The sequence below is a fragment of the Cervus elaphus genome, chromosome 25 (genome assembly GCF_910594005.1).
Source record: "Cervus elaphus chromosome 25, mCerEla1.1, whole genome shotgun sequence".
Taxonomy (NCBI): Eukaryota; Metazoa; Chordata; class Mammalia; order Artiodactyla; family Cervidae; genus Cervus; species Cervus elaphus.
The window spans coordinates 28907361-28932948 of NC_057839.1; the positions used below are offsets into that span (position 1 = coordinate 28907361).

At 37.8% G+C, this 25588-nt stretch overlaps 1 protein-coding gene across 2 annotated transcripts in view; it reads right to left on the reverse strand.

Annotated features, from left to right (window-relative positions):
• The window catches only part of ITGA1 (integrin subunit alpha 1), a 163124-nt gene that overhangs the window by 76553 nt on the left and 60983 nt on the right, over nt 1–25588 (reverse strand). For both annotated transcript variants that reach the window (XM_043887636.1, XM_043887637.1), the window contains exons 2-6: nt 25407–25518; nt 15313–15425; nt 12788–12876; nt 12556–12667; nt 11513–11640 (exon numbers count right to left, since the gene is read on the reverse strand). In XM_043887636.1, the coding sequence (XP_043743571.1) occupies nt 11513–11640; nt 12556–12667; nt 12788–12876; nt 15313–15425; nt 25407–25518 (554 nt within the window). The remainder of the gene's footprint in view (nt 1–11512; nt 11641–12555; nt 12668–12787; nt 12877–15312; nt 15426–25406; nt 25519–25588) is intronic.

The following is a 25588-nucleotide window of genomic DNA, read 5'->3' on the forward strand; positions in this document are numbered from 1 at the left end:
ACCTAGTATATCTAATTCATCAATTCCTTGACCACATTAAGACTTCCAATTAATTCATATATGTTACTTTTTATTTTTTATCCAACCTAGATTCCATGATCCATCACCATAATCATTTACTTGCAAACATTTATCTCCTTTAAACTTTTTTTCCCCTGCATTAACTAATTTGGCTAACTTCCAACTGTGGTTAAGTCCAAATATCTCCTTCTCTGTGAGTGATCCTGTGATACTGAATGCTGTTAGACAAAAACCACATGCCTCGTAGACTGGTTTCTCTTTAAAGTTTTGCTCATGAATCTCAAATGAGGTTGCACACAGCACTGCCCAACCATCCTAGTACTTTTTAATAGTGAGTGTGCTCCCTTCAGGCAAATTCTGGTGATAAGGTGCTAACTCCTCAGGAAAAAGACAGCATCTCCTTTACACATGGGGAGGAGTTCACATGAGAAGAGAAGGAAGTCATGCCAACTAAATAAGGCTGCTTTATGATGTAACACTTTACATTTACAACACACTTTTCATATCTTAGAGAACATACTATGAACTATTGGATTATTGGGGAAAATTGGGAAAATATAACATCTTGGTAAGTCAGATATCAATGTTTTATGTCTTATATCTATCATATCTATCTATGGATCTCTCTGTCTACTTAACATATATCTCACTTTTATAAGCTCATTCTTTTGTAAATGTTGGGATATAAGAGAACTCGTAACGGCTCATTCCCTCACCCTTTGTGTACGCTTTGCTTCTCACAGCTGAACCCGAGACTTTCATCAGATGACTGTCCTTGGACTGCTAGAGCTGCTTTGCCCCAAAGGTTCCAAGAGTCAGCAGTGTCTGGAGTTTTCTCCCTCCTCATCCCTTGCCCTGCTCCATAGGCAAGGCCTGAGTACAGGCAAGGCAGGATGGGCCCCTTGACTTAACCTGGAGCCCCTTCCAGACGCAGCTGAGGCCTCAACTTCACCTGAAGCCACACGCTTGCTTGCCCTCCCTGGCTGCTCTGTTTTGCTCCCCCAAATCCCTTCCTATTTTCTTTTGGAAGCACTCCCGTTGTAAACTGCTATCACTTGACTCCTGCTCTCAGAGTTTGCATCTGGGGGATTGGATCTAAGACAGTTATTATCTATGCTTCTGCATTCTTTCTTCAGCCCAGGCCAGACACCACTGACTGCCTTGAACCTGGACCATGGCAATCATGGTCTCTACACTGCTGATCTTCTTCCCTCCATTTCCACTGTCTTCAAATCCTTCTACATAGTGATAGTAGATAAACTGTGTTAAGAGTCTGCTTTTATCACATGCGTTCATTATTCAAAAACTCCAACAACTCTTCATTACCTACATCAATGATGCTGAAATATACTTTATTTAAAAAAATTTTTTTGAAATATACTTTAAAAGAGAACTGCAATTCTAATTAGAATAGAAAACAGATAGAACTTCAAGCTGCTTCTTGAAACACTAGGCCTATAGGTTAAAATTCAGTTTCCCCCGCCCTGAGTTTCAGCCACCCAACCATCTGGCCCTACATTCTCTCTTCATCCTCCTCTTCAGGATTCTACCCAGACCAAATGTCCTTCCTTATCCCTGCAACTAAGCTAAGTCCTACCCATTTGGTAAGATTCAAGTTTCACTTTCTATGCAACTTTGTCCACCTAGTTGCCAATAGAGTCCATAGTGATCTTCCCTCTCTCCAAACTCTGAAGCAAACTTGTCTGTGCTGCTCCTGTGAGCACGGCATTCTTCTCAGCTTTTGTACACATGCTTTATCTCTCAACGACATTATAAGTTCGGAAGGGGCAGGCAGGGGTAAAGGGCAGGACTGCGTCATAGCTGTTGGTATTCTCTTATCCTGGGCCACTATTTTGCTTTGCTCACAGTTGACCCTCGTGCATTCTTACTAGATGAGTGTACCACTTCACATAGGCAAGTAGAAAACTGAGATAGGAGGGAAATAACGATAAGCAGAAAAAGAGAGATATGAAGAAGCATGGGAAATTAGAAGAGGGCAGTGGAAACTCACATCTCAGGAAGATGACATTCAGTGTAGGTCCCTGGCTGACACGGGGGTTCTTATTTCCTTAGGAATCAGAATAAGGTTTCTGCTGTGTCTTCCTCAGAGAAGGGTGCCATTTATTAATTTTCATCACAGGAAAATAGCCACATCATTAAACGTACATAATGCTTTGTGTGACTCACTTTAAAAGGAGTGATTTAAGTCCCAGCTTAGTTTATAAATTTAATGCAGGTGAAACAGATCTGTACTAACATAATGGGTATAGGTGCATATGTAACCAAGCCAAATAAATATGAGAATTAAATAATTCTTATTTATTTTAAGAGAAATTTTAAGAGAAATTCTTACTTCTTAAGAATTTCTTAAGAAATTCTCTCTTATGTTAAGAGAAAAAGTGATGAACACACATGGTGAGGGAATGAATAGAAGAGAGAATCATAAGCACATTTATTGTCTCACAGGTCAGCCCTCAGGCAGGAAGGAGGATCCAGCTTCCTAAACAAGCTGACCAGGTCAAGAACAGACAGTTAGTTATAAAAGTAGAATGGGAGAAAGCAAAAAAAAGCAGTCTTGAGCCTGGAAGATCTGTCAAGAATGATCAGTGAAGACATTTAAATCATTTCAGGATTGAGAAAAAGACAAAAAACCAATAATCATCATATTTGACTTGAAGCAGCCAATTGTATTGGAATGGTCCAAAGACCCAGAGGGTGGAGCTAAGCAGAGAACTGGAGAGGAGTAGTAAAGATAGAACGATTCTAGGCATTCTTACTAAATGAAGAAAAGTAGGCAGAGACGGCAGCTAAAAGGCACAACTAGGTTAGCTGTGGGCTTTCTTTAAGGGAGAATGTGAAGAGTAGCTTATGGCATCAGTATAAGACAAGTCGATGAAGATAGTAAAATTAGACTCTTTTTTGAAAAGATTTTTGATATGAACCATTTTAAAAGTCTTTATTGAATTTGTTACAACATTGCTCTGTTTTCTATGAGGTTCTTTTTTGGCTGCGTAAGTGGGATCTTAGGTCCCCATCAAGGGATCAAACCCACACCCCCTGCCTTGGAAGGTGAAGTTTTAACCACTGGACTGCCAGGGAAGCCCCAGCAATAAACTCTCACAAAGTGAGGGGTGAGTAACAATAGAGGAACAGTTACTTTTCAGAGACAACTGTCAGGGACACATTTAGCTCCTGGGGAGATATAGTTTGAACTTCTTGATTAAGTAGTTACAATTGCAAGCTGATTCACAGTATAGCATAAACTAGGCACACAACTGGCTGAGAATCCTGCTACAAGAGTAACAGGAACACTTAGAACCTCCCACTTCAACATAAAATTTACATTCATGTTTCAGATAAACCCCAAACGGATGTCTCCTTACCCTCCTTTTCCAGGGAATACTAACTTTCTAAGTTGCTAGGTATAATTTTTTTTAAAGTCCATAATCACACACTTTCAGAAAGCAATCATTAAAACAAAGTTTAACAGTTTTTCTGTCTCTGTCTGTCTGCCTGCTTTTGTTGTAAGGAAAAAAGGCCACAAATTTTGAATAATACAAAAGAGCAAGGCTTTCCCTTACTCCTGAATTGCTCTGTACTGACTGAAAAGTGGATTACTCTGAAAGTGCTCTCAGAGTCTTTAATATGAAAACATGCATTGTGAATCACAAATTAGAAGACCTGATGTATTTTATTCTTAGTTAAGGGAATTTATTTTTTATGTGGAACATGTTCCACACCTCAAACAACATAGCTTGGAAAATATTATTTTATTCTAATTGTGAATTGCCTGTTTATAAAGATCAATTCATTGCTCTGCTTCATTCACACCTGTTATATTTATATCACATTGTCATGGATTGCTTCCCAGGTGGTGGTAGCAGTAAAGAACTCACCTGCCAATGCAGGTAGACATAAGAGATGCAGGTTCAGTCCCTGGGTTGGGAAGATCCCCTGGAGAAGGAAACGGCAACCCATTCCAGTATTCTTGCCTGGGAAATTCCATGGACAGAGGAGCCTTGTGGGCTACAGTCCATGGGGTCACAAAGAGTTGGACACGACTGAAGCGACTTAGCAAACAGTCATGCATTGCAGTTTTCCAAATATAGGCCTTGACTTTAAGTTGGAAGTTTTTCAGGATTAGAGACAAAGTTTGTTATTTATATTGCTATACACTTAGCATAATACTTTATCAATAAGATACTTCATAAATATCTGCTGAATTAAAATGAATTATCCAAATGGCTTCCTTTCTTTTTTAAGAGTAGAGCAAGGAGGGAAGTGAATGTGAGGAATATGGAAGGAATGATGCTGTTAGAAATCAGAAAAATTACGATCTTTTTCTCATAAAAAAGTCACAAAAGAATGACAAGAGAATTTAAGAAAGAGAAATGTTTAAAGTAGCTATTATATATACTACATCAAGGAGTTATGAAGGAATGGAATTATCTCCTCCTTTAGAATTCTACCATTACCTTGTAATGTTAAGTTGGAGTTATAACACCATGTCTAAATTGTAATGCCCAGCATGAGTTTAGTTTCTGGGCTTTCATTCAACAGTTAATAATATCCAATCAATGGCCTCTTTAGGAGAATAATGACAGGGAAGCACCATAAGGTTTTCTGTGTGTTTGTAGGATGTACAACAGCTTTACATAAGTCCTCAGTCTTTGGGTCTGGTCATTTTATGTTTTCTTTTACCAAACTACAGAGCAAAAGCCCTGCCTGACAACATGCTTCTACTGTAATTAATTAGAGTATGGATTCAAGTTAAGTGTCAACACAAACCATTCTGAGGCCATGTTAACTGAATCTGGGCTTAACCTTTGTCTCTACGGAGAGGCATATGAACAGGACTGGCTCACAGGTAAATGAAATGAATTCTCAGAAACACAATAAAGTTGGTATATGATAGGTCTTTAGTTGGTCTCTTGCTTGATGGAAGGTGATGCAATGAAATTGACTCATACTAAAAAATATGAGGCTAGAAGATGTTAAGAGGGGGAAGACTATGGGAGAAATTGAGACCAGAGGTGAATGGGGCTACATGTGTTGAACACCTGAAAAGAAAAGCCTAAAACACAAAGTTCAAAGAATATTCAAACTATCACACAATTGCACTCATTTCACATGCTAGCAAAATAATGCTCAAAATTCTCCAAGCCAGGCTTCAACAGTATGTGAACTAAGAACTCCTAGATATTCAAGCTGGATTTAGAAAAGGCAGAGGAACAGAGATCAAATTGCCAACATCCGCTGGATCACTGAAAAAGCAAGAGAATTCCAGAAAAACATCTACTTTTGCTTCATTGACTGTGCAAAAGCCTTTGATTGTGTGGATCATGACAAACTGTGGAAAATTCTTAAAGAGATGGGAATACCAGACCACCTTACCTGCTTCCTGAGAAACCTGTATGCAGATCAAGAAGCAACAGTTAGAACCAGACATGGAACAACAGACTGGTTCCAAATTGGGAAAGAAGTATGTCAAGGCTGTATATTGTCATTCTGTTTATTTAACTTATATGGATAGTACATCATGTGAAATGCTGGGCTGGATGAAGCAAAGCTGGAATCAGGACTGCAGGGAGAAATATCAATAACCTCAGATATGTAGATAACACCACCCTTATAGCAGAAAGTGAGGAGGAACTAAAGAGCCTCTTGATGAAGGTGAAAAAGGAGAGATAAAAAGCTGACTTAAAACTGAACATTCCAAAAAGATCATGGCATCCAGTCCCATCACTTCATGGCAAATAGATGGGAAAACAACAGAAATATTGACAGACTTTATTTTCTTGGGCTCCAAAATCACTGCAGATGGCAACTGCAGCCATGAAATTAAAAGATGCTCGCTCCTTGGAAGAAAAGATATGACCAACCTAGACAGCATATTAAAAAAGTAGAGACATTACTTTGCAACAAAGGTCCATCTAGTCAAAGCTATGGTTTTTCCAGTAGTCATGTATGAATATGAGAGTTGGACCATAAAGAAAGTTGAGTGCTGAAGAATTGGTGCTTTTGAACTGTGGTATTGGACAAGACTCTTGAGAGTTCCTTGGACAGCAAGGCGATCATACCAGTCAATCCTAAAGGAAATCAGTCCTGAATATTCATTGGAAGGACTGATGCTGAAGCTGAAGTTACAATACTTTGGCCACCCATTGCGAAGAGCCAACTCATTAGAAAAGACCCTGATGCTGGGCAAGGTTGAAGGCAGGAGGAGAAGGGGATGACAGAGGGTGAGATGGTTGGATGGTATCACCGACTCAATGGACGTGAGTTTGAGCAAGCACTGGGAGATGGTGAAGACAGGGTAGCCTGGCATGCTGCAGTCCATGGGGTCACAAAAAGTTGGACATGACTGGGCATCTGAACAACAACAAAAACACAATGTAGAACAGTGTCTTGGCAGGGGAGAGTCCCCCCAATCAAGTCTCTTCTAGCCCGATGACTTCATGAAGCTGAGTGGGAGAGTGAGAGATGGTGGTCACTACAATAATGATTTTTAACACAAAGAGAAATTTAAAAATTCCAGAAATTACATTTTTCCAACATAAATGACTTGCTTCCTATTTGCTAGGCAACACACAAACTCTGAACTGTATTCTATAAATATAAGGATTAACGCACAACATTGTCATTGTTTAATTCACATTCCACCAGGACAGATGGGATCATGAAACAAAAAGCGATGCTTCTGAGTGATGAGAGCAGTTGATTAACGGTGTGCAAATGCTGTGGGGATGTGGAGAGGGAGGGACTTCTCCTAGCAAGGGTGGGTGGAATAGCCATAGAGAAAGTCATATTTGAATTGAGTCTCAGAAGTTCATCTAGCACGTGGGGCCTGGGGTGGAGAAGGGCTTTCCAGGCAGAGAGAATCCTGTGAACACAGAGCAATGTGTTTAGGGGAGGCCAAGGCAGGAGTGACTGCAGGGCAAGAAGAGAAGGAGGGAGTGCACAGGCAGGAGGTGACAAACGCCTTATAACTCACTGGAGGACTTGGGTATTATTCAGCAGACAGAGATAGGAAATTTTTATCCACGGAAATGTCATGATCTGAACTTTACATGGGAAAAGTAATTCAGATGAGTGATGGATGGAGATAGCGGACAACAGAGACAAGGAGGCTAGAGAAGGAGAGTCACCTCATTCACGACACAACCTGATAGACCAGGGTTTGGCTGCACGCCTCACATAGCCTTCTCAGACCTCAAAACAATGCATCAGCCCTCATATTTAAGGCTCCTAGGAAACGGCCATAAAATGTGTAGTAAAAAGAAAGATAAATAATATTCCTAAAATTTAATTAATTTCCCCCTTTCATTTTGCCTGGTTTAATGTTATGCTACACTCTTGATGGGAACAATCTAGACATTGTTCCATTAGTATATTTCACTTTTATATCAAGCCTCACAATTTACTGGTTTTATTTAGGGTAATGCACTTGTATATGGCATATTTATATCATTCTCATTTATTATTAAAAGCAATGTTATGTTTAGGTATTGAGGATCAATAAGACCTCCATGATGTTTATACCATCATATCTTTTATGGCAAGCCCAGAGTGCTTCAGGTTTGTTTTTATAGGTGGTTTTTTAAAAGGTGATTTTATAGCCTTTACTCTGTCTTGGATAAAAATCTGGTTTGCAAAAGTTCCTTGACTATGTTTGCAAAAGTCTTAATGGGACCACACAGAGACATGGGAGAAATTCTGAGTAACTATTTAGGGTTGATGTTTTCGTCATTTGCATTGCATTTTCTTAATGTATACTAATTGTCGTATGGAAACTTTAACGCAAGTTTTAAAATTTATTTTCCTCCCTCCCTCCCTTCCTTCATTTTTTTTTTTTTTTTGTGGAGGAGAAAATTACTTCCAGAAATGGTTCATATCTTTGAGACTACCTTCCAATAATTGCAATTACTACATGAAAAATCTATGACTGCAGAAAGTAGGCCATAATACTCGACCTTGATCAAGTGAATAACTGTAATTAATATAACAAACAGGAACTCACAAGGTATAATTAGAATGTAAATTTTGGGGGGCCCATGATCCCTGTAAAACTTATTTAGGGTTAAATTCTTCTACTCTCACTGGATGGAAAGATAAATGTCTTTCTTATGGCTTTTCTTATTTTTAGTTTTAAAATATCTGTTTTTTTAAGAAAGCTCTAGATTTTAATTTAGGCTGTACAACATGAAATTGCTGTATTTATAAGTCAAAATGATCAAATGGCTTGAGGAGAATGGATAAATGTATATGTGTGACTGGGTCCTTTTGCCGTGTACCTGGGACTGTTACAACATTGTTGATCAGCTATACTCCAATATAAAATAAAAAGTTAAAAACATGATCTAATAGCAACAATTTCATATGGCTCAATCTACATTAAAACAAGACCAACAAGACAAAACATCAAGTTGATTTATAATTAAATCTTCTCTCCTCCTCCTTTCCAGGGAGGAGAGATGCATGTTGTTGAGGAAGGGGCATGACTGGCTATTCTTTGTTTCTCTGCTCCCGCCCCTTAGATTGCTGACTATAATTTCTGACATGGACAGAGGGAGGGAAGATAAATAAATAAAGGGTACCGAAATTCTTCTGGTGCTGATCTGAGAAGGGTCAGGTGCTAATGACAGGTATTACCTTTTTAGTGGGCTCTTTGGAGAGCTCCCTTCACCTGCATCCTTGTCTGAGTGAATGCATCTCACTACCGTGATGCCTAGGAATTGGGGATAGCATCAGCTATTCTCTGCAGAGGCTTCCACTCACTTCCAGGCGATTCTATGGACAGGAGCAAGCATGACTCCATGACAAGCTACGAGAAACATACGTGCTTTGTACTGACAACTTCAGGGGTGAGGCCAATCCTAGCATCGTGACTCGTTTGTCAGCAGCCAGACCGCTACCTTGCCCTTTAGTGTAGGAGTCAGGCACTCAGCAATTGTGTGTCCCAGCTTTCCCAAGCTCACTGCGTGATCCCACCAGAGCCTTTCTCACCAGGCTCTTTCTATAGGGAAACATTCTTCACAAATTTGGCCAACTCTATTCTTAGTGCCTTTATGCCCTTGATATGGGTGAGGAGTCTGGTTCCTGTATCTAGCTCTTAACTTTCCAGTTTTGCAACTTCTGGGTGATACCTCTCAAAATTCATTTTTGTAGCTGCCCCTTTCAGGAGTGGAGAGATAGGGAGGAGAAGTAAAGGGGAGGGAAAATTTCAGAAACTAATTCTGCAAATCTTAGGGCAGGATTGGGTGCTTCATATGAAAAGGAACAAAAACTAAAGATTAAAAAAAAAAACCTATTTAAATTATGTTAGCAACCAACCAGGAGAAAAAATGATTGTTAAGGCAAATTGTTTATGTTTTTAGAGAGAATTACTATAAGACCACATGAAAGAAAAACATACTTTTTAGTACACATTTCTTTGAAATGAAAGTATCTTTTTAAATCACTATGAATGAATTTCTTATCTGACTGCACTAAAGGAAGATCAAACTTTAAAGCATTTAAATTTGTTGTACTTAAAACCCTATTAAATAGAGTTTGGCAAAAGTGATGGCTTAGTGAATGTCCTTCTCAAACCCTTTTGTTTAGAGAATTACTTATGAAACTAGTCATTAATACAGCTTAAGCCAACATAGAAAAAGATTAGAAATCACTGAAGTATAAACACTAAAACCCAACATATAAATAATATACTTAGAAGACTATTAAAATCCCAGCAAATGAAAAAGTCTCATTAAATGTTCATCTATCAGAGAAAAATGCAAAAATGCATTCAGTATGATACACATACTTATTCAACAGGTGCTCACTAAAGGGCCACTAAAAAAGCCCAGCAAAGCACTGGGCCGACCACTGACAAGGATGAAAAGAGATATAAAGGCTTCAGTCTTGAGGTCCCTGTAATCTGGAGGATGCAATAAGCACAGACACACACCACACATATCAACACAATAATTCATTAGTCCATGGTTTCTCAACTTTTACCTGTTAAAAATTATGTGGGTTGCTTACTCAAAATGTAGGCTCTGTAGCCTCACTCTCAGAGATTCTGATTCTTAAAGTCTGGGGTACAATCCAAGTACCTCTGGGATTCCGAAGCGGGACTTCCATGAGCCACACTTAGAGAAACATTGTTATAGAGAAGCTCCACGAAGGCAGTGGTCGTGTCTGTCTATTTTTCCATGATTATCCAAGCCCTCACGCAAAGCCTGGTACATAGTAAACCCTCAGGAGAAACCTCCAAATAAAAGAATGAATAAGCCTGGCTAAACTCCACCATGAACGATGCAAGCAAAATATGACATAAAAACTCAGAAACTTAAGTAGCTCCTCCCTCAGTAGGAAGCAGGTTCCCTCGAGTGAAATCTGAAGGTACAAGGGACTCAGTGCACAGGGCTGCATTCTGAAACTTTTCTCTTTGTGGAATGGGGTCCTGGAACCGAGGAAATATGACCTGACTCTTCTCCGCAAGTTTGTGTCCCTTCCATTCACTGGTAGCATCTGGACCCCAGGGTTCACCCCCATTCCTCTGAATGGAGCCACTGTTCCCTCCCAGAGAGACATATAACTCCACAAAGCTCATTCTGGCAGGCTGGAATTCAAATGGTGCTGGACAGAACAGCTCTTCTATTGGGACTCACTACTGAAATGTAAAATTAATTATAGCTCTCATAGATGGAAACATCAGAACCGCAGCAGAGTTTGTTGAGCGTATAAGCAATTGATTGTCAGCTGTTTCTTTACAAAACTGAGTTGCAGGCACCAATCCTCAGATTCTTCCTCTAAAATAGCCTTGTAGGTTTTCTTCCTAAACTTGTGGAGCAACTTCAAATGTGTCACAGCTGCACTAATTTCCACAGATAGCTACAAAGAAATAAAATTTTTACAGTGTAATAGATAAATGTAAAAGTAAAATCAAATATTCAGATGACCCAAAAATACTACAGATTTAAAAAATACTCCATTTTCCCCCCAAGGGTCCCTGGTGGCTCAGACAGTAAAGAACCTGCCTGCGATGCAAAAGACCCAGGTTCTATCCCTGGGTCAGGAAAATTCCCTGGAGAAGGAAATAGCTACCCACTCCAATATTCTTGCCAGGAGAACTCCATAGACAGAGGAGCCTGGCAGGTTACAGTCCATGCTATCACAAAAGAGTCGTACACAACTTAGCAACTAACACAAAAATACTCCAAGACTGTCATTAGTTTTGGAAAGAAAGGACGGATAAGAAGGTAAAACAGATGGATAAAACAAGTGGCAGGGAGAAAGCTCATTGTTGGGAATGTGGTAAGAGAGGGGAGAGCTGTGATCAGCAGTTTGAATTCAGGTATGTCAAAGCAGGCAATTTTATATGGAATAAAAAGTTCATCCTGAATTTTAGCTTTATTGATGAATTTGTATTCCGAATATTATCTTATTAAAAATCTATGCATTTGTATCTTGAGGACAACAGAAATCAAAACATGAAGTCACATACCTGTGTCTGTTTAGGGCCAATATCCATTCTTTTAAGAAGGTCATTTAAAAAAGCTGTAACACTTTCCCAGGGGTAAATACTGTTAGAACCATCCAGCACGATGACTATGTCTAGCTGAGTGCTGCATTCTGCAAGAAAAAGAGTCACTCATGCAAATTTGGCGTCTATCTTTAGAGGAATATGAAATGGTTTCACGGTTGAAAGCAGCTCATTTTAAAAGATGATGTTCTTCAGGGCTCCCCTGGTGGTCCAGTGGTTAAGAATCTGCCTTGCAATGCAGGGGACAGGTTTGATCCCTGGTCCAGGAAGATCCCACATGCCACGGAGCAGCTAAGCTAATGAGCCAAAACTACTGAGCTCGCATGCTGCAACTACTGAAGCTTGCATGCCTAGAGCCCACCCACCACAACTAGAGAGTAGCTCCCACTCACCACAGCTAGAGAAAGGCCACATGCAGCAATGAAAACCCAGCACAATCAAAAATAAATAAATAAAAGAAACATCTAAATAAATCTTTTTTAAAAAAGATGATGTTCTACACAATGGACACATTACTTTTAAAACCAGAAAAAAAAAAGAGTCTTTTAAATAAAAAGTAAAGGTGATAAATATTCACTGCATTCAGTAACAATTGGTTTGGGATTCACATCAAGTAAAATGCATCTCTACTTAATTTTAATTAACACTGTATGAGTTATCTTTGGAAATTTTTTCAATATTAATTCTGTATACAGTTCTCATTCCTTGTGTATTTCAAATGAGTTTATCTTCCTCAAAGAAATTCACCCTTTAAATAAAAACAATGTGACAGCTTTAGCTATGACGATTAAATATGACTCTGTAAAGGTAACTTGCACTAATATCAATTCCAAAAACAGCAGTGAGGTTTGGTTATATATTGGCAAAGCAACATTTACCTAAATTGGTAATGCTGGTAGCCAAGAAAATACTTCAAGCTTTTTGGTATGCTCCTGTGTATATATATATCTCATCCATTGCTTACGCTTTTTAAACACTGCAAAAACACTGCATAAAATCTGTACCTTGTACTGGGGCAATGGAGTTCACGACTTGAAATGTGGGGCTGACATCAGAACAGATTCCAGTTGTGTAATGCAAATGTCCACATCGATAGGCATACAAGGGCCCACATGCCTTTAAAAAAATTTAAAAAATTAAAACCATTAGATTAAAAATTATATAATAGATTTTTATGAAGATTTATGATCATAGAATTCCTCGTTCATTAACCATCATTACTCTTCCTTTTCTTACCAGAAACCCTCCTTTTGGGTTGGTAACTAAAGTTGATCCAAATGTCATGTTCTCCTTTACTTCTGTGACGTTGGGAATTGATGTATTAACTAAAAATAGAAGAAACTTTTATGAGACTGGAAAACAAAGTAAAATTAAGTGCCTTCCCATAAAAACCTTCTGTTTGCTCATATCATAGGACATTCTTCTTTTGGTTCAACTAAATAATCTTCGAAGTATTATTAAGGAGTATAATAAACAAGCAAAGGCAGAAAACTGGCTTTTGTCTCAGAAGCTTTGTCTGGATCACTGTCCCAAATACTTTTGCCGAACTGTAAAAGAATGCACAACTATCAGGGCAATCAGAACGTGGGACAGCCTTTCACACATTTTTTCCTAATTAAAATAAATAAAATATTTAGTCTCAGAATGTAGATACAAAGTAAATTTACACACTCATCTTATATGTTATATCTACGTGTTTAAAATGACCAATGACAAAACGATTTCTGGCAAGAAGAAGGAAAATGGGTAGAAGACCAGAAAAGAAAACTCAAACACAAGATTTTAATCATTATATTCATCATCACAGGGACATTAACAGGGTTGCAAAGAAAACCAAAGCAAGATCAGAGCAGTGGTCAGGATGTTTGGATAAAGACACAATGAAGGGACTACATTTGACATTACAAATAAGAATGTTGGGCCCTAAAGCATGCAAACCTGGGCAAAAAGAAGTTCCACTCTCATTAAAAAAGGAAAAAAATAAAAAAGATTAGACAGGAAAGGCAAAAACTTCTAAACCCTGCTTAGCAGAGTGTTAGAATATTTAAAAGTGGCAAAACTCAAGTTCGAGAAAGACTCGTCTTACTGTTTACGCCTATAATTTTTTCTTACTACAAGTTTACATGGGAAATGGAGACAGAGATTGAGCCCTGAATGGTCACAGTGACCTCCTAATCTGAACACTGTCTTTGTCTCGGAATTCAGTTTGGTTTGCTTTGAAAGCACCTGGAACTGGTCTTGAATAATCTGGATCAGAGGTTTTAATACTAGGGTTGAGCATTCCTGGGATGTCAGGAACTATAGCAGAAACTTTTCTATTGCTCTTGACGTAGCCAGTCTCCATGCTACTTTTGAAACTCTATTCCAGTTTCCAGTAATGGAGGAGTAGCTTCTATCGAAACAACCCTTTTGTAAACAACTATAAACTTCAGGAAAAGGAAAAAAAAAAAGGAACAATCATCAGAAGGCATTGGAAAACAATCCAAACCAGGCAGAAACTGGAAGGGAGTCTATACTTGTAAGAGGAGATTAACACTAGTTGAGTTTCCTGTTTTTGTGTTTGTTTGTTTTCCCCAAGGGAAGGCCTGAGCCAGTGGCTAAACCTCAAATAGGACGCACAGTCTTCCTGTCTAGAAGGAACAGAGGACAGAGAATGGGCCAATGACAGTCATGTCAAGTGGGGGGGTGGCATTTTGGAAAGGAAAGCCACAAAAGGAGAGTTTCAATATACACAGATATATTCTTTCCAAATATCTAAATGACCTGAATTGTACATGTGCAGAGTAAATATCACACAGCCCAGCTAAAATATTAGAAGAATTGAGTAGAGATTTTAAGGGCTTCCCACTATTCTTTGGAAATTGACTTCAGCCAAGTAAATTGCCTGCTAAAACAAAAAAAAATTAAGACTTTTCAAAGACACATAACAAGATCTGGAATCTCCACACTTATAATTCAAAAGTTTAATCCAGGATACAATCCAAAGTTACTAAATATAAGAAGAAACAGGAAAATGTAACCTAACCTCAAGAGAAAGGTAATAAATGGAAAGTGACATTGAGATATTCCAGATGTTGGAATTATCAAGTGAGGATATTAAAGCAGCTATTAAAGCTATGCTTTCGAATTAAAAAAAAAAAAGTTCATAATGAACAAGCAGGAATTTGAAAAAAAAAAAGCAACAACTGAAAAATACAGTATCTTAAGAAAACCTGCAGAGGCTGAGTCATTTCCAAGGCACTTAATACTGTACAGAACACTGACAGGGTTCTAATTCCTACATAGATCTAGCAGGAATTTTCTAGTCATGTTCTAACTTTGGTATTTCTATCAAATACATATATTTCAATATAAATTTACCTCATGCTATTCTCTTTTTAAAAAAATTAAATTTCTCTATTACAATTTCCTTGTGTAATACTTTTTTTAAAAAAATACTAAGCTAAATTTTGTGGAGTAAATGTGATAAATAGGTTTATTTGGAAAATTTCTTCTGTGTTACTGCCGAGTTTACAAAGGATTCTGGACAATGGAGGCAGTTACAAGTTACAGAACTAGTAAAACCTTCTACGTCTATGGCTATTCTATGATGAATTTCTAAAGCAAATGAAAGGCAGAAGGAATAAAAATATGTGAATGATAAAAACTGAAGAATTTTTACAGATGACTTCTGGTATTTTCTTGAGTTGGTTGAAATTTACTTTCATTGTGAATGCTGGGCATAGTTTAGGATCAGACTTTAACATTTTGATTTTACATACCTGGGAGATCCAACTTTATGCAAGGTAATGATTCACTTCGCCCAACTGGACACTTATAGACATCTCCAGTTCTATTCTTGGGTTGCCCAACTAAAGGAGACCCAATAAGCACCCTGGAAGTTAAAAGAGCCAATTAACATTTTTGAATAATGAGAAACATTTTATTTTTGTTACTGTATGACTAGTTCTAAGGTGACTGACAGTAGCTCCATAGACAGAATAGTCACCCTCAGTAATTTAATGTTATTTAAAATAAGCAGAGAGTCTTCTCCAAATTGCAGATTGATTTAAATAAAAAAAAAACCAGTAAAATACACAGGAGAGAGGCTTGAGAATATTTTATTTTCTTGTATCATGTTACTTTAATACATTTTTTATTTGGGGGATGAAAGCATAATTATTGGTTAAGCCTGCTGATGTTTTAATTTACAAAACACACATGGAAGTATAAATGACTTTTTCCCAAGAGAAACATAATTTCATAAAGAAGTCAGGGAAAAGAAACATTAGATCATCACATTTAATGTTAGTATATGCTTAGTTTGTAAGTACTTAGACAATAAAGATAGTTATGAGACAGGTTAAAACCACTTATTTTTTTAGACAGAAATATGAAAACATTCTAATAATAAGTAATGTAAAGGTATAATCATGATTTATTTTAGTGCTAGCGAAAGCCATTTAACAAGGTCCCCTATAATATCTTCAGGAATACAATGGATGAATGTAGCTGAATGTTAAAATACTTGTTGGGATCCATAGCTGCTCATTTATTGCTGGCTAAACAGCTACATCCAAGACACTGATTACTAGCAACCAAAGGACTCTTATTATGTACCCTAAGACTGCACTTGAGGTTGACTTAGTCTGTATCTTTGTTAATGACTTAAGTGAAGACACAGAAAGCATAAAAGTATTCTTCAAGTAAATCAGTATACCTATGTGGGCATTCAGAAATGTCCTAACATTCGGGAACAAGAAATTTAAACTAGTAAAATTTAATAAGAACCTATGGAAATAACTTCACTTATCTGTGTACTATTATCTACATTAGAACGGAATGTGAGAAACCTGATTTAATAGAAGTTCGTGTGAAAAAGTCATGGAAGATTTAGTTGACAGCGAGAAAACGGGAGCCAATAGTGTATTTTAGAGCCAACAAGGCTAATGTGACCTTAGGCTGCACTGCTAGAAATAGATGCCCTGGTCAAGGAAAGTGATAGCCCCTCTGTGCTCTGCACTGTCGGGCCATGTCTGGAATCTCCAAATTAAGAGAGACATAGGCACAAAGGAATGTATTTAGGAGGCTATGACTCAGACAGTTCACAGTCTGGTAATTTTGTCAGACCAGAGATGCTCAAGGGAAAGTTGGGGAGGTTTAGTGTGGGAAAAAAATGTCTGAAGGAGAATTGAAAGGTTGTAAAGGGCTGTAGGTGGGTTAGGCATATCTTTTTAAATTTTTCAAAATTTGAAAGTTTGCCATATATAAAAGGGAAGGGATTTTTAATGGAAATGAGTTTTACAACAATTGCAAATATTGAATTGTTGAACAGAATCCCTGAAACATGGTTGTGATATGATGTCTTTGCAAAGCCATTTCTGATATACATAAATAACCATAAAAATGTTCAAATCCTTTAACACATAATTCTTACTTCTGGGAATCTATCCTAAAAAATGACCTAAATTAGGGGAAATAAGCTTGATGCATAAAGATAATGCTTATAGGGTATATATAACCATGAAAGATTAAAAGAAATGTGATCAACAGCAAGATTAATTAATTCCTATAGGGTCATTCCATAGAACATTGTGCAGTCATGAAAAGAACAATAGTTAATACGACTGCATGGTAGGATAAAAAATTATAACCTAATTTAAAATAAAAACCTACCTAATTTATTGAAAACTTATGACAACTTGAAGCAAAAGATACCAAATTATATTCAATGTACTTATAAAAGCAATGGTAATAATAGTCTGAATTTGTTGAATTTACACCTTCTAAGTGCTCTCTATGTCTTAAGTAATTTAATCTCCAGAAAATATATCATGAACTTTGGTGCCAGACTTCCTGAGTTCAAATCATGGTTTTACCTTTTACTTAGCTGTATGGTTTAGGACAAGCCAGTTTTATTCTCTGTGCCTTAGTTCCTTCATCTGTAAAATGGAAATAGTAAGAGTAGCTACCTGACACAATCATCAAGAGCATGAAATGATTTACTATATATAAAATGTTTAAAATAGTATGTGGCTCATAGCATGTGCTAAGTGTTGGTTTTTTTATTATCACTCTATATATTTTCAGATGATGGAACAACAGTATCTATGTAGAACACAGATTCAAAGGGAGTACACCAATAAACAAATTATATTAAGGAAGTTATGATTAGATTTTAGGGAGCTCCCCCCCCTCAATATTTGCAAAAACTTCTGTAATGTGATTGGTTAAACTATTTTTATAGTTAAAAATAGTTTGGAGAAAAATAGTAGATGTGTTATGAAAGTATTTAAGTTGAAACTAGATAGATTAATTAATGTTTATTAAGAACATCCTACATGCTCAGCATTAACATTAATGCCAGGCCCTCAGAATACAAAATAATAAAACACCATTTTTTAGGTGGCTTAAAACTTAGCAGAGGAGCAAATATGTAGATGTACTATTACTATACTGAATAGGTTTGACTTTGGTGCAATGTCAGCAAAGTCTTAGAAGCACGAAGCGATGCACACTGCTCTTTCAATAAGTTCAAGTAACAGTGTAGATGGAGAGGAACTTAAATCTGGCTAGGTAAGTAGGATCTAGATCACATATGCTCTTATAGACTATTTTCAGAACTTGGATTTAGTGTATGGAAGAGAGAGTTGGGAACTGCTGAAGCTTTTAAAGAGGGATGAGACATGATCAGTTCTGATCTATAAAGCTTTTTTACATGTAGTGTCAGGAATAATTGAGCTTCCCAGGTAGCTCAGCAGTAAAAAAAACTTGCCTGCCAATGCAAGAGATGCGGATTCGATCCCTGGGTTGGGAAGATCTCCTGGAGTAGGAAATGGCAACCCACTCCAGTATTCTTGCCTGGAGAAACCCATGGACAGAGCCTGGTGGGCTACAGTCCATGGGCTCACAAAGAGTCAGACATGACTGAGCAACAGAGTGCACACACACACATGCATACACACACACACACACACATGAATAAATTGGGAAAAGAGGCAAATTAGACCCAGAGAGTGAAGGTAAGAGTTTCAAAAGTAATCCAGATGAGAAATGAAGATCTGAATTAAGGATGTAGAGAGGGACAGGATAACCAATTCTGGAGACATTTAGGATATAAGCTGTATTAGTTTGGGTTTCCCCAAAAGCAGACTGCTACAGATAAATTTTGGGGAGGAAATTCCAAGTAGGCACAAATGTGAAGGTGGGAGAAATGCTAGAGGGAAGGAATAAAGGCCAATAAAAATGTACTGATAAGGGTTACTTCTGTAGGCATCTGGGCCCAACCTTGTGAGGAACATCTCAGAAACTACATGGAACATATATGAGCATGCCAGGAGCATGGCTGAGGTCCTAAGAGTAAATGCTACCAACTCAATAGAGGACAGAGCAAGAAGACGCTGAAGGCTAATATACAGGGGGAAGTAACAGAGGATTTTAAGAAATGGAGGAAGAAAACTGGTAGGAGTGATCAGAGAGGGAAAGAGAGAATCAGAAAATAGTGACATCACAGAAACCAAAGAAGGCAAAACTATCAAGAATGGGAGCCGTGTCGAGCAGACTTCATTTTAAGTAACTTGGCTAAAAATGAAGGACAAGGGTCATATTAATAAACTTGGGCTTCTTTTTTCAAGCAAACCATTTAGGGTTTGAGGGGAGTTTAAATTTATTCTGGAGGAAACCTGGATATGGTAAAATAATAGTATCCAGGGGTTTGTAAGTGCGGTATATGGTTTGGAATTTTGTGTACCTTGGGATGTGATTTTGTCCCTCCTTGTCCTTCATTAAGGCAGAATCTATTTTTCTTCCTGTTGAAATGGAGATTTGCTTGATAAAAAGAATGCAGCAGATATGACACTGTGACTTCTGAGGATAGGCCTTAGGAGATAGTATAGACTCCATTTCACCATTTTTTTGAAATCTGATACCACCAGGCCATGAAGAAGCCTCGTCTAGCCTAATGGAGGATGAGAGGCCACGTGGAGGAAAAGTGATGCTTGAGCAGACAGCAGAAACTCCAATAGGGGAGTTAAACCATCAGCATGTTAATAACAAAGGCAGAAGGGAAGACTGGTCGTGGATAGCTCAGGCAAATGTGTGGAAACAGGAGCATGAGGCCTGACATGGAAGGTGATGAGGAAGCAGGAGTGACTGGGAGACAGCACAAAGCTTCCTCATAACCTGCAACTGGCAAGAAGTGGACTTTGAAGGGAAGGTTCTGGAGTTTATATTTGAACTCTAGGGCAGTAGAAAGCCCCTAGAGTATGACGATAATTGGAAATAACCTGATATAACAAATGGAGCCATGGCCTATTGTGTATTCTGGATAAGGCAAGACTAGAGTGTGAGAACTCAGCAAGTGGTAGAGTGTAGCAATAGGTCAGGACTGAGACAGGGGATCTGAGAGTCAGGATCAGTGACACAGAACGGATAAGCAGGACACAGGACATAAAACAATTTTGTGTATTTTTCTAGGAGCTATTTGTTCTGACACCAAGCATGCAACTCTGGAAAGAACGTAGATCTCACCACTTAATCCTAAGAAAGCCTCACTTTTCCCAGGCTGCATATAAATGACAAGAGCCTAGAAAAATACCAGCCTAGAGTTTATGGAATTTCAGGAATCTTCAACATTCTCAAGCCCCATTATCTTGCTTTATTTTTTTTTCTCATAGCACTTACCACATTCTGACATACAATCTACCTGTTTATTAAGTTTATTATTTATGTTTTGTTCATCCCTCCCCAGCAGACTGTAAGCTCCACAATAGCAGGAATTTTCATCTATTCATTCACTCATATATCTTGAGTGACTGAAACAGTGCCAGGTAGAAAATAGGCATTCAATAAATATGTACTAAATGAATAAATTATGACTGCATCAAATGCTGTAAGAATATGAATAAGGAAGACCTGGTCACTCATATGGCCAGCTAAGAGGTCCTAATTGTGAAGTTTTTTTTAATTTTTAGAGGCTGGATATTTTGCTTAAGCAGAAGGCCATCTAGGCCTTTAGGTGTCACACGAAGTATTTCCATGGGTCAAGGTTCCAGAGAATCTGTATTGTTATGGAAGAGAACTGGCTTAAGGAAGAAGGCTGGGTTCCGCATCCTGGCCCTGTCACACTTGTGTTAAACCTTTGGCTATTCATTCTCTGAGTCCCAGTTTCCTGTCTAGAAAATGAGGATGTTAACAGTCATATTCACTCAAACACACAGGGTCAATAGGAAGACCCAAAGCACAGTTTCATGAACTATGGACATTGTAACTTTAAATTTTAATGCAAGTTTGCTTTAACTCATTAAATTTAATTTATATTAAATTTCTGCTTTTTATATGACATTATGGCAATGATTTGTCTGAAGATTAAGAGGATTAAAGAATGTTCTGGATCTCATGCCAGAGAAACACCTGATAAACTCAAAGATCATCAAAGTGAGAGAAACACCTCTTCTCCATGAAGAAGCTCCAAATATAAAAAAATTTAATAAACTGAAAAATGTTTGCTATTCATAATAGTGATTATATTGACTGTTGTTACATTTATTTGAAAGGCAGCTGTCCTCGGACTGCTGTTTCATATTTATATACTTTTCTTCTTTAAAAGATAGTTTCCTGGAGATTGTTTCACATTTACATTATTTCTTTTCATCTAACTCTTTCTTGATCTCCAAGCCAAAGTCTTTATCAGAGTACCAAGTACCTCCTGCCAGCCATTTTTAAAAAAATCAACAACAGAGTAAGTGTTTGGTCATCTTAGAGAATGAAGTTATACAGTGGCCCCATGAGCTGCTGTGTTTTCGATCATGAAAGGTAGCAGGTAGAAATGAGGTGAGCCAAAGAAATGACAAGTTTGGCAAAGAGGAAGTTTTAACTTCAAAAGATATTATTAACACTTAAAAATAAATTTTATATTAAAATCCATACAAGAAAATTTTTTAGAGCTGTTCGTCTTTTTACCCCAAGCTTGAATAGGCTTTATTTAAAACACACATATACACTGGAAAGTCACCTGAGCCCACATATAAACCTTACCTGGCACGAAGCAGGGTCCTTTAGGGAAAAGGCAGGCATCTGATACATTTTGATGTATATTGGGTTGGGGATTGGCTAGGGAAGTATTTTCATCATGAGAATCTACTTTGAAAAGACAGGCCAACTGAAGCCACTGAAGCCCCTAAGAATGGATGCTTAGATTAGCGGTCTTCAACCTTTTTGGCACCAGGGACCAGTTTCAAGGAAGACAATTTTTCCATAGACCAGGGTGGTGGTAAGGGGATGGTTTCAGTATGATTCTCATAAGGAGCCGCCACCTAGAACCCTTGGATACACAGTTCATAGCAGGGTTCGCACGCCTATGAGAATCTAATGCCGCTGATCTGACAAGGAGGTGGAGCTCAGGTAGTAATTGAAACGTGGGGGACTACAAACACAGATGAAGTTTTGCTGGCTCACCGCTCACCCACCAATAATCTCCTGCTGTGCCACCCGGTTCCTAACAGAAGGCTGGGGACCCCTGGTGTAGATAGCACTCAAGGGAGTGGGAGAACATGCTGGAAGGAAGGAAGCAAAGAGCAACAGAGAATGGAAAACCCATATCAACGTCTCATTTTTTCCCATCTGTCTGAGACCTTGCCATACTAGTGATCACCACTAACTCTGGGAGGCTTCTGCAATCCTGAGCACATTGGTTTTTCTTCTCTTCAAAGCAAAACTGTTAAACCAGTTGTATTTTTTTGTGAAATTTTCTAAACCACAGTGCAACTATTTGGTTGCTCCAGCTCATGCTAATCATAATAAAAAATGGCTGGATTTAATCAGAGGTATAATGTGTTCTGTTACTGAGAAAACATGTGGTTTCTGAGCCAAAGATATAAAGGTTACACTCCACAGGAAACTTCTGAAAGGTGAAGGGAGATAGGCTGCCTTTTCTGTTAGCTTTTCATGTTTTCCAAAGATATAAAGTAATACTTTTCAAATATACAGACTGCATGAGTTATGGACCAACAACTAACTTAGGCATCCTTGATGTGAGATAGATCAGGATGATTTTTTTAAAAAAATCTGAGGTTACAAAGTTTCCAAACATGACCAGTAGATATGATTTATGCTGGTGCCCACCTCTGGAGAAAATAACAAAATCCATGTTCTCCCAAATATATCAGTTATTTTATAGTTCATTTCTTAAAATGTCTGCATCCTATCTGATTTTATAAACACTTAAGAATATCCAAACATATTACTAAAATTTATTTTGCATGGCCAGTGCCTGGATATTTTTAGAATGGTATGTTGCTACCATGTCATCCTTAAAGATTTGAATATTTAGATATTCGTTCAGTTGAGTTTAGTTCAGCTGCTCAGTCGTGTCCAGCTCTTTGCAACCCCATGGACTGCAGCACACCAGGCCTTCCTGTCCATCACCAACTCCTGAAGTTGACTCAAACTCATGTCCATTGAGTCGGTGATGCCATCCAACCATCTCATCCTCTGTCATCCCTTTCTGCTCCCGCCTTCGATCTTTCCCAGCATCAGGGTCTTTTCCAATGAGTCAGTTCTTTGCATCAGGGGGCCAGAGTATTGGAGTTTCAGCTTCAGCATTAGCCCTTCCAGTGAATATTCAGGACTGATTTCCTTTAGGATGGACTGGTTGGATCTCCTTGCAGTCCAAGGGACTCTCAAGAGTCTTCTCCAACACCACAGTTCAAAAGCATCAATTCTTCGGTGCTCAGCTTTCTTTATAGTCCAACTCTCACATCCATATACGACTACTGGAAAAACCATAGCTTTGACTAGATGGATCTTTGTTGGCAAAGTAATGTCTCTACTTTTTAATATGCTGTCTAGGTTGGTCATAACTTTTCTTCCAAGGAGTAAGCTTAGATATTTCTAGTTCATTTAATTTTAAATTCAATTGGCCACACTGTTTTTGTTTCCTGATTTTCACACCTTTTCCTTAAAATCATTGTAAACATGGAATGTCAGAATGGAATTAAAGTATCTGATATCCATATATACATTCAAATGCTCATGAGCTTTCATTCACATTAAAATGTAAAGTCTAAAACTACAGAGATAGTTATTATCAACCTTTACTTTTTTAATGGAGCTCTAATAACAGTAACAGCCCTAGATAGTGAGTGGAGACTTGAGTTCTATTTTTTGCTCTGACCCCAAGTAGCTATATTTCCCTAGGGGAGTTACTTTAAAAACAAACTTTATTGAAGTATGAATGACCACTTTAATGTATACAAATTAATGAGTTTGGGGATAAGTATATACCCTTAAATCTATCACCACAATCTATATCATAAACATATCCATTACTTCCAAAAGTTTCCTCAATGCCCTCTTTACTAGTAGTAGTTATTATTACTATTATTTGGTGATAAAAACACCTAACAAAAAATCTACATTCTAAGCAAAATTTTAAGTATAAAATACAGTATTGTTAACTATCTGGAGAAGGAAATGGCAACCCATTCTAGTATTCTTGCCTGTAAAATCCCATGAACAGAGGTGAGGTGCCTGGTGAGCTACAGTCCATGAGGTTGCAAAGAATCAGACATGACTGAGCAACTAACACAGACTGTTAACGATAGGGGCTATGCTGTATAGTGAATCTCCAGGACTTATTCATTTTGCTTAACTGAAGCTTGTACCCTTTGATTAATGCTTTCCTGTTTTGCCCTTCTTTGAACCTCTGGTAACCACCATTCTGTCCTCTGCTTTTATGAGCTCGATTATTTTAGGTTCCTCATATAAGTGGGATCATGCCGTATTTGTCCTTCATCTGGCTTATCTCACTTAGTAAAACATCCTCCAGGTTCATCCATATTTTCTTAAATAGAAAGATTTTCTTCTTATTTAAGGAAGAATAATACTCTACTATATATGCAAAACATTTAAAAAAATCTATTCATCTGTCAATGGACATTTAGATTGCTTTCAAGTTGTGCTTTTTGTGAATAATGCTGCAATGAATATGGGAATGCAGATATCTCTTCAAGACCTTGATTTTCATTCCTTTGAATATTTACCCAGAGCTGGGTGAAGTGAAGAAGTGAAGTCACTCAGTCATGTCCGACTCTTTGCGAACGCATGGACCGTAGCCTACAAGGCTCCTCTGTCCATGGAGTTTTCCAGGCAAGAGTACTGGAGTGGGTTGCCATTCCCTTCTCCAGCGGATCTTCCCAACCCAGGGATCTAATTCAGGTCTCCTGCATTGCAGGCAGATTCTTTACCAACAGCACCACCAGGGAAGCCCTTTTATACAAGCTCCACTTAAAAAAAAAGACTCACTAAAAATTATATTAACTACAAAGTGAAAGAGCTCTAATATTAATTTTGTATAGTTTTCAAAAGTTAAATATGCTTTAAAAAATCATACTAAAGTGAACTTAACCAATATTAAGAGGTTTAAAAGTGTATAAAATTCAGTGAGATTCATTATAAATAATAGACTAAATTCAATAGATAAGTACTAAAAATATAAGCCTCATGTTATAATATGGAGGTGATACTAATGCTCTCAAGACAGCATCTCACATGCTTCCATATACCTCATGCTGAGTCCCAGCTAGATTAAAATGCAGACAAAGAACTCTTGCCAGAATAACATAATTACAAAACAATGACTATTTTGAATAAGGCCCTTCCTTGAGGTCAGCCCAGGTTTCAACAGAATCACTAACCACAGCTCTTAATACTGCCAAGGATTTTTTTCCTCTTTTAATTTCTATTACCAAATGATTAGACTACATTTCCTACCATAAACGATTCATTCTAAGTCTCATTCATAAAACGAACTGTAACTAAATAATATTTTCCATTACCTTGTAAGAAAACTAAACAACAAGAAAACCCACTGACTTACCATTTTCCTTCTTCATTTTCATATTGTTGAACAGTATATCCAAACATGTCCTCCACTGGGCCACTGAAAGTCATTGAGTTTTTCACATCAACATTGAATGACACACAGAAGCCTAGAACAAGAGAGGAAACAAACATCCAGTTACATAAAGTTAACTAAGATTCCATTATGTTTTGAATTAT